The 10,659-nt window shown below is 43.9% G+C and overlaps 1 protein-coding gene across 1 annotated transcript; it reads left to right on the forward strand.

The window, feature by feature from the left end:
- Positions 1-582: 582 nt before the first annotated feature.
- On the forward strand, positions 583-9,733 carry pcyt2 (phosphate cytidylyltransferase 2, ethanolamine). Its single transcript, XM_076729320.1, has 12 exons — positions 583-873; positions 3,549-3,637; positions 4,420-4,581; positions 4,724-4,875; positions 5,147-5,188; positions 5,339-5,477; positions 5,584-5,666; positions 5,979-6,056; positions 6,635-6,700; positions 7,150-7,215; positions 8,186-8,274; positions 8,399-9,733. The coding sequence occupies exons 1-12, from the start codon at positions 749-751 to the stop codon at positions 8,517-8,519; spliced, it is 1,212 nt and encodes a 403-aa protein (XP_076585435.1). The 5' UTR covers positions 583-748; the 3' UTR covers positions 8,520-9,733.
- The last annotated feature ends 926 nt before the right edge of the window (positions 9,734-10,659 follow it).

Consider the following 10,659-nt stretch of genomic DNA (forward strand, 5'->3'; position numbering starts at 1 on the left):
TTGAAGCATATGACAGCCTACTTAAATACCGTGCGTGTGTGTTCAGGAATTCTGCTATTTGACTGGTTTTACTGCAGCTCATAGAGTGACATAAAAATAATTGAGCTGCATTTATCAGTGATGGAAGAAGTAATCAAAGTAAAATTGTAGCAGTACCACGATATACCAAACACTCCATTACTAGCTGACGTGCTGCATTCAAGGTTTCATCATCCAGGACAGAAATAGTTTGACAAAAACTTAGTCGCAAAAAAGATTCTTCTTGAGTAAAAATAAAAATAGTCACAAGTATTCATGCAGCACAGCGGACATTGTCAGAGTTCTAATATACTGCATGTTTCTTCAGCATATCTTGTAAAACATCATAAGAGATATTGACCTGCAAAATAACTTAGAGGAGTAAAAAGAGTCAAACCCTTTGAACGTAGTGGAGTACAAGTGTAGAGTAGCAGGAAACAGAAATACTCAACAGATAACTGGAAAGTGCACATTCGTACATTCCACTGTCAGTTTGTTTATAGGTTGTATTTTATCACGTGACCGGGCTGATTATGCAATCAGCACGTCAGCGTGAGAGGATTCGTCCGATGTGACGTAGTCTTGGAGGCGTTGGCTGGTGTAACTGTCTGTTCTGGTAAACCTGGGACGTCCTTTAAAATAATCTTTGAGCGAAACCGGATTCGGCCAAGTCAAATAGTTTTAGCTGGTGTTTTTATTTGTGTTGCCACTCGGAAATTTGCCCGTCGAAATGATCAAGAACGGTCACCACGCCAGCAGCGACCAGCGGGATGAAGCCGGCTGCAGTAAGCCGGGTGGGTCAGCGTGCAGCCCGGAGAAAAGGAAGCGCGTCGTTCGGTTGTGGTGTGACGGCTGGTGAGTTTCTGTGGCTTAATGTCGATTCTGGTTTAATGCACTGTCTCCATAGTTTGCTATCTTATGCGCGGTCATTATGTACTTACTTACTTACCAACTTAACACTAAGCTAAGACCAGTGGTGGTTATAGCATGCTAATGCTAGCTAACCTAGCTACTCGTATTAGCAGTTAGTAACTGAGGAACAGGGGTTCCAGTTCCATCCTCCATAAAAATGACCGAGCTCAGTTCTCATACAAACACTAGTCAATTTTTATTTATGCTAGGAGCCCAGATCAAATAACTGAAGGATTTTAAGGTAACGGTTACTAATGATCATGTTTTTAACTGATAAGCCTTAGTTCCTGATTTGTTCTCATTAAGAGAACAAATTACACAACGGTCTTCTGGTGCGCTATATACTGATTACCAGTTTTTATGGTATGGATGAGGGGCAAGGTCCTCCGCTCAGAGAGTCTCAGCCTTAGAGTGAGGCTGTGGAGAGGAATGACATTTTGACAGGCGTTTGAAACTATAAGCAGGTAGAGGTGAAACTGAGTCTTTAAAGGATTGAAGTGACCTGAGGATGAACACCTGTGAAGCGCAATGCTGCCTACACCGATGTCGGAGATACGACATAAAATTCCTTCAGCTGGAGGAGGAGGACGAGTTAGGCTGCTTTTAAAAGCGTCTCGTGTGGAAATGGTGGACTCGTCCAAACCCTGTCTGCTGTCTGTGGACATAATCTCTCACTCTACACTTTTCCATGTGTGAAAGCCTGCTGTTCATTCCTCCGAGGTTGCCTGAGGTAACAGCGTTTTTAGGTTGATTCCTGCTGGGTTGGCCGATGTTGGTAGTTAAAAATTATCTGAAGATCACTCAAGGACAGTTATTTACTCTATATGTCTGTCCATGTGTGCATGTGGCACAGCGTTGTTGCTGTTATTTTAACTTTGCTGTCACATCATTGTGCTACAAGGGACAGACTAGACATGAAGACATGATTCAGCTGCAGATGAGGACACAGCTGGACCTCCTGGACTCACTTGCTGCACAAGAAAGCGCTGAAAGCTAGTTTGACGTGACCCATCTTATGGTAGTTATAAATAACTGACATGGTGGACGTGATCGGTGTGATGCAAAAGCAGCATGTTTGTGAAGTACACAGGGGTTTTCTCTTGTTGGGGGGTTAGAAGGGGATGTAGAAGGCAAAGTGTATACTTAACGACAGATGAGATATTATAAGGGAGAGAAAGAGGAGTAGATGGGGCAAAGGGCAAATATCAAACACAGTCAAGTATAAATGTCACAAACCCAAATAAATACCCAGCTGCCTGGACAAGTTATCAGGTTCAGGGGAGCCGTGGTGGTCCGTGACAGAGTCAGAGGATCTCCAACCCGTGTATTTAGAAAAAATACTTAAGTGTCTCTGCTTGTATAACGCATTTCAGTGCTATAAAAGGTATTTTGTTAATAGATTCTGACTCAGTCTACTTACATTTTAGAGATTTAGAGCTGCAAAACATCAGGAAAATAATAATAATTTCTCTCTCAGAGTTCTAGAACTTTCATGAAAGTGTTGCTCAGGACTGCTAAATCGTTAAAGGGCAAACTGATCTGAGTATCAGTCTGAAGAAGATATATTTACAGCTGGGGGCATAGTGTCTAACTGATCCTGACCAGGCCAGGTGAGGGGGATTATTGTTAAGGGAATTCAGACCAGCAGCTTGTGGTAATGTCATTATAGACGAGAGGTCTGCCCACTGGAAGTTTGACAAATGGGGTCTTTTATTTACGTGGTCTGATCTGTTGGAAACAACCTACAGACTAACAGAGTGAAACAGAGGCCTAAAGATCAGAGAAATGGAACTGGAAATAAGAAGTCACTGGTCTGAATGCATTCATCAACTGGGAAAGTGAATGGGTACTTTGTTAGTCGAATGTTCTTTGCGCCCACTTTTGCTGATAAATTATGCAAAACATTTTTTTTAACTGAGGTGTCACTGTCTGCAGTCTGTGGTTGAACTGGAAGCTGCAGGGTGCTGAACACAAGCGCATTCTCATGAAAACCTGAACAAACTTCACTGGAACTGGGCAACATCCTCATATTAAAGGACTCGGAGATGAGACTGTTCTTGAGTATAACCAGAAATGCCAATCATACTTTCTCTTTTTTTTGTGGTTGAAATGAAACTTTGAATATGTTGCAATAAGGGAGAACTCACATTTACTTCTGTTTTAAAAAGGCAAACCATTAGAAAGCAGCAGTTGCAGAAGTTACTGAAAGGCAGAAAGCAAGTAAACACTGGCACATTGTGCACATGGTCCCTCCGACCTTTCTCCCAGTAACCTTCAGCATTTTCACTCGCCACGTTAAAAGGTCGATCAGTCTGTGTTTTGGAGTATGAACTGATTGATTTAGAGAACACGTTTTCCTGGCAGAGGCCACACACTGTGCTCTACTGTGCAAGGTTGCCATAAAAAGAGAATAAAGATAAGGTAATGTTAGTCAAATCTATCCTGCTAAGACGGCCTTGAAAGACATTTAAAAGACGGTAGATGTGCTCATTGTTAAAGCCTCCTCGTCCGTTGTTGTGTGTGTTTGTGTCTGTTTTTTCTGGTGTAATGTTTTGTTTGAGAGCTTACACTGTCTGTTTCCACGCTCATGACATTGTCTCTTGTGTCTGTCTCCACAGCTATGACATGGTGCACTACGGCCACTCCAACCAGCTGCGGCAGGCCAAAGCCATGGGAGATTACCTCATCGCCGGAGTGCATACAGATGGTACGACTGCCACACACGCGGACTCATCCTGATATGGGTGTTTCTGATCAAGTTCAATAAAAAGACATTAATCATTTGTCACCGTAGAGAAAAGCTGAGCTGACCTGGATTAGATTCATGAAAAAAAACAGTATTACTCATTAATCTGCTTATTGAGCTTGAAGTAAAATGATTTGAAGTGAAGATACACTTTACGCTTCGTTATCTGACCTAATGACAACACCGTGTTCAAAGACGTGCCATAATAAATAACCTTATACAAAGCCCTCCGCCAGCGCAAAGAGAATTCATACAAGTATATTAAACAGAAATATCAGACAAGACAAAGCAAACAAGAAGAGCAAGAGAAGGTAAAAAAAAATAATGAAGGAACTTACAATACCAAAACTAAAGAGAAGATGGAGAAATGAAATAAACAATTATTATGCCCCATCAGTGAGGTGTTACTGGTCCAGACAGAGGATCTGGTAGTTGTGTGTATTGAGTATGACAGTAAGGCAGCTGTTTGAGAACATGTGACACAACGTCAAAGCAGACCTGTTAGTTTGAGGACGACCACTTTCATCATCCACGACTTACTTTTACCTGAGTCCTTAAAACACACATCGTTTCAACCTGCTAGGTAATATATGTTTTATTCATAATATAATTAGCTTGTTAGCCTACGCCATGAGAAAGCGTGTAATGCTGTAACTGATCAGAAGAGTCTCCTCTGTGCTTTTGGATCTATGTTAGTGATGTGCCCAGAAGTAACAGTAGATCACTTCTCATGTCTGTCAAAGCTGAGATTTCCAAGCACAAGGGTCCTCCGGTCTTCACTCAGGAAGAACGCTACAAGATGGTGCGAGCTATCAAATGGGTGGATGAGATAGTGGAAGGAGCCCCTTACGTCACCACCCTGGAGACTCTGGACAAGTACAACTGTGACTTCTGTGTGCACGGAGGTGAGTCCGTGGACGGCTGCGTTTTGAATCCTGTTTCGGGTTATGTGTTATTTCTGTGGGAGAGTCCTACTCAGCGATGCACGTGACGTGAATAAGCCTCCAGATGTGACGATGGACTCGTGTTATTGTTTATGTTTACCAGACGACATCACACTGACGGTAGATGGTAAAGACACATATGAAGAGGTGAAGCGTGCAGGCCGCTACCGGGAGTGTAAGCGCACACAGGGCGTCTCCACCACTGACCTGGTGGGACGAATGCTTCTGATGACCAAAGCCCATCACAGCAACATGGTGAGTAAAGCTGCGTGTATAGAGGACACAAAGGATTTACATCAGCAGGTTTTTGTTCAATGCACGGTGTCGTCACCCAGTGGGGACTTAGAGCAGTGATGTTGGAGGTCTGGTCCTGATGTGCGGTCAGTTTTTTAATGGTGATGCATGTCGTAGCTACACTGTAGCCTCTTAACGCACAACTATAAAGTGTCCGTGTGTGTGTTGAATGAGCAATGGTCTGTTTGTTTTGGTGTTGATCTCATCTCTTCCTCTCTAATAATTTCTGCAGGATAACCCAGATTATCAGCAGCACACAGACAACTTTGGCAAAGTAAGTAGCATGGTTTCTATTTTAATCAAACCTCATCAGATAAATGAATCCTGATCATAAAGGGTACCCGTCAGTTTCCCAAAGTAGGATGCCACCTAGCTTTTATTACATTTTCCCAGTGAAATGCTTCTGCCTGTTGTTGTGTTCAAGGGTCCTAAAGGCCACAGTCCATGGACAGGAGTGTCTCAGTTCCTCCAGACGTCCCAGAAGATCATCCAGTTTGCCTCAGGAACGGAGCCTCAGCCCGGAGACACCATCATCTATGTGGCTGGGGCATTCGACCTCTTCCGTATCCTTATCATGCAGAAATAACCAGAACTGAGTTATGAACGCTGGAAGAAATCATTTCTGTGGTGCGCGCTATTGTTGATGCCTTGACCCCAAATTCCTTGCAGACATCGGCCATGTTGACTTCCTAGAGATGGTCTACAAGCAGGCGGAGAGGCCCTACGTCATCGTGGGGCTGCACTTTGACCAGGTACACCTAATTACAGACATACGCACACCTCAGCAAAAATTCACAAAAAGGTGAGAAATTCATCCGTCCCTGCTGTGTCAGCGGTTTTCAGGAGCAGCATTTGGAACAAGTTAACACAAGAGCAGCTCAGACTGTTATGGTTGGACAAGAGAGAGGCCCCTGAACTGTTTTCAGCCATGGTGGTCACACTACTCTGAACCTTGCTGTACTACTACTCTGCTCTACAACCGTCCCTTTTGATTCAAGCGTGTCGACCAAAAATCTAAAAGGTAAAAATATGAAAGTACTAAATGATGTCTTCTTTTACAACAGGAAGTGAATCGTTACAAGGGGAAGAACTATCCAATCATGAACATCCATGAAAGAACACTGAGTGTCCTGGCCTGTCGGGTGAGTTCACACACACACACACACACACACGCACACGCACACGCACACGCACACACACACACACACACGCACGCACACGCACACGCACGCACACACACACACACACACACACACACACACACGCACACACAGACCTCTAAATGTTCAGCACAGTGGGAGCTGCAGGCTGAACTTGGCTCCGCTCCCTCAATTCCTGCTAGTCAGCTATCAGTCTAGAACAATGAGTCTCTGTGCCCCCATCTGCACCGTGTGTGTTTGTGTTCAAGTTAAACCAATTTATGAGAACATTACACAAACCAATCACGTTACACAACCCTAAAACCACTAAATCACTGTGGTCTGCCATCAGGTTTACTCAATGCCTGATGATGTGGCACAGAATTAGCCAGAATTTAAGCAGTGAACGGCAAAAACACCTTCACCTTTGAGCTGTCTTGTACCCAAAAGATGCTTGTCGGTTAAACGTTGACATTTTGACATTCAAGTAAAATAAACTGAGCTGAAAAGTTTGATCAATAGAAAATTTATTTATGACCCTGAGTCTGTCTTTCGTCCTGCTCTCCCCTCTCTCTCTGTAGTATGTGTCGGAGGTGGTGATTGGTGCACCGTATGCAGTGGGCAAAGACCTGCTGGATCATTTTAAGGTGAGTTGACTTTGTTTGACTTCACCTTTGGTCGTGTGCTGCTTTTAGATAACAGCCAGTGAATTGTGACCTTTAAGGCACAGTTGTGAACAGAAGTCCATCACTTTTTACTTTTGACCTTGACGGCAGAACAGTGGATCACCGTGTGCTTAATTTCATTTATGTAAGTCGTAAATGACAAAAAGGGCCCAATACTGGACCTTGTGGCGACCCCTTGTGGACAGAAGCCAGCAACTTGCACACATTCAGATGTTTCAGGTACCCTGAGGAACGACTAACCAATCCATATCACAGCCCTTTCCTTCAAATACTGTGATTCGCAGTTTGACAGTCCTTAGATAAACGAATAAAAAAGTGCTCCATGTTTATCTTTTATGCTCATCAAGAACATCATTTATATCTGTGTACATGGCGGTGCTTTAACCAGGTGTGGTTGTGTAACTGTGCAGGTGGACCTGGTGTGTCACGGCAAGACGGAGGTGTTTCCAGACAAGGATGCATCAGACCCCTACGCAGTGAGTAGAGTCCTCTTGTCGTGCCTCTTGGCTCTGATCAAAGTGCAGCAGCACCTGCACGACTGTGCTGCGTTTATGTTGTATGTGTTCATATTTGAGATGAAGGTCAAAATTAGCGATCGACCGATTAATTGGGCCGATCTTCTGGCATTTGGAGATAATGGCCATCATCCGATGTCTGGGCTCACGAGGCCGATTAAAACCAAACATGTCTGCAGGCACATCTGCAGGCAGCCTTGCCAGGAAACGTTTAGATTTCAATTCCAGGCTTTCAAACTCGATGCATTTAAGAGGCCGTTCTTAACGAACACAATGTTTGCTGTCTGTGAAATTAGACTGAGAAAATGTGAATAACATTCGTTGGGAGTTGCAACAGTAGCAATGCTTCAAATAGCTAAACGAGCTGACAAGGTTTGAGAAAGTGTTGTATGGGCGTCCCCAGCTCCCACTCCTACACCCAACGAGCCGGGGTCATAAAATCTGTTTCAGGTTTGTGACGGTAAGCAAGTGTGAACCTTTCATTGTTGGTGAGCCTGTGGTCTGCCGTTGTTAAACATGTTACATAGCATGAACATATTTCCATCATCCCAGGCTCATATATGTGGTTCAGTATCTTGCCCGAGGATACTTCGGCATGTGGACTGCTGAGGCCGGGGATCGAACCACCGACCTCCTGATCGGTGGACGACCGCTCCACCTCCTGAGCTACAGCCACCCTTTAGTTAGTTAGCTAGTCTTGATGTTGAACATACAACAATGTGCATTCTTGCTCCAATCTAGACTTACAGAAGTATCCTGATTGGCCTCAGAGGGCCACCGTAGTGTTTCAATGTGAGTGTCTTATTGCTCCATGCTGGCTTTTTAATGTTGCTCTAATTGGGTCAAGGGTGGACCTCATCATCCACTGGGGATGACAGGGGAGCTTTAGCCTAACGTCATATGGATGTAGTCATTTCTGTTCTGCCCTCAGGAGCCAAGGAAGAGGGGGATATTCAGGACCATCGACAGCGGCAACAACCTCACCACTGATGACATCGTCCAGAGGATCATTGAAAACAGGTCAGGGACTTCCTCATCGTCTTCACCTGCTTTTCATTTCTCTCTGTGCACATCGCTTTGACTCTTTTTTTATAGTTTAATTTTTTTATATCAAGTTTGTTCACGTCAACGTGCGTGTTCCCAGGCTGCAGTTTGAAGCCAGGAACCAGAAGAAGGAGGCCAGGGAGGTAGCAGTGATTGAGGCGATGAAGAGGAGAGAGCAGCAGGACCAGAGTGAAGCTGCAGCCCAGGCTGCTCACCAGTGAGGCCCCAGACCTGGTTCTGTGTCTGACTCACTCATCCTGGTACACACAGCTTTAAGAGGGCGGACCCATCAGATCCAGACTGATCCGTCCACGTTGTCCTGAACTGGGCCTGGCTGGGTGAAATCACCTGGGAGGGGGCCGCTCGGTCTCTGCTCATCAACTGGGTACTGAATCTTGCTTTGAATATTTGGTGAAGCAGTGTGTCATACATGCTGCTGGGTTAGCACCTCTCTGTCTTCATCTCCAGACTAGTGCAGCCTAATGGGATTAGAATGCATCTGCCTTGACAAGAACCCAAAGAATCCACACACGTAACATACTACGATTTCACCCGCACAGTCCCTTTAAACCCACACAGAAATGTTTAACATTATCTTCTCCCCTGTTTTCGCCCTTGAAATCACAAACTACATGTTCCTGTATAGGTGTAGAAGTGGGATGTTAAGTTTATAATAAGCCATAACTTAACAATATGTTAACGTTGTCGATATGTTTTTAGATTTTAAACCACGTTAGTTTCTAATCTTCAGTGTTAGCAGTGACATCAGTAAACCTGAGTGTGATCTGTTTTTTAACACTCTTAGAAATCAGAGATTTCTTTTCATTTCTCTCGTGTTTTAATCCATCCATCCAAAAAACATTATTACTATTTTAAATCATCTGTGAAGTAGTCTTCTAAAAAATTTAACTGTGGATTTTAACTACCTGAATTTGCACCTTGAATGTGTGTGAGAGCGAGTGAGCGAGTTGAATGAGGTTAGCGGGTGAGTGTTCGCACTGTAAATGACAGTAGTGCCTCATTCCCAGAGCTATACTGTAACTAATCTTAAGGGCTGTGAATTGTATGAAAAAGTACCAGTCTGTCCCTCCAGCTGTCCTTCTGTCCTCTCCTCTGCTTTGGAGACATGTTTTAGGTAACTGAATGTCCTCCTTCCTCCTTCAACTGTCAAACTTTTGCAGGTTGTGGAAGGTCACACTCTGTTGCTTCTCTTCTTGTTATATGGGACATACTACCTGGACGTAAACTGTTAATCATGTGAGACAGTGTGTGTGTGTGTGTTTATAAAGTGTGTGTTGGTTGGAAGGTGGGATGGTGGCAGGCTGAGAAATGAATTTATGTCTAAATATTAGATGCTGGGGATTTTCACAACCTTTTACTCACTATTACTGCAATGTGTAAATTTCCCTTTTAATAAATAAATCGGTAATATGGAAACGTGTCATGTGATGTGTGTTTTACAGCAGTAGCGTGATGTGTGCAGCCTGATGACAGAGATCTTTGTTGGATCAGCACACGTTCACGGCTCACTGTGTCGTTGAAATGAGGCCGCGGCCGCTCAGAAAACTGCTAAATCCGAGCGGTCGTCTCTCATTCACGCTGCTCTCAGATTGAAACAAAACTGCAAACCGTCATTACAAACACAAAGAGCCTTTAATCCGCCGACCCGGAGGAGCTGCTGCACCGAGGATCCCGTCACTCAGCTGAGGGACATTGCAGACCGTAGACTTTGTCCTGTTCAGGGCGCCTGGACAAACACAGAAGATGTTAAGATCTCATTCTTCTCATGCCTTTGGCTTTAGCAGTTCTCAGTAGTTTTACACTGCTGTGGTTTTTAGGGAATTAATAATGAAGAGAAACATCTGTAAACCACTGCAGTTGGTAGAAATGGCTGTAAAAGTGTTTTAAATGTGTTTTTGTTTGTTTTATTGTCCAAATGTGGACAATGGACATTCAGTGAGTCAGTGAGAAATTAATTAAATTTAAATACTGGTGAGGATTATTTGAGTGCAGTGGCTCCTAAACTGGATTAAACAGATAAGAAAGAAAAAAATCCTTTCTCAGATTTGTATTATTATTATTTTTTCTTGTGAAACACTGTCAACAAAACCCTTCAGATGAGTCAAATCCCAGAAGAAATACGCACTGGTTGAATCATGTCCACCACAGGCATTTGACTGCCTGATAAAGCCTCCTGTCAGGGCTGTGTGGGTGTGCGCAGACCGTTCTGGCTTAATGGCCTTCTGTCTCTGTGTGTGACTTTTGTTGCAGGACAAGTTCAAACTTTACTCTCCTTAGGATGTGGGTTTTGGTGACATCACACACTGAAACACACACTGTACACAGTGTAACCTGAGCAGC

This window comes from Chaetodon auriga, chromosome 4, assembly GCF_051107435.1.
Source record: "Chaetodon auriga isolate fChaAug3 chromosome 4, fChaAug3.hap1, whole genome shotgun sequence".
NCBI lineage: Eukaryota > Metazoa > Chordata > Actinopteri > Chaetodontiformes > Chaetodontidae > Chaetodon > Chaetodon auriga.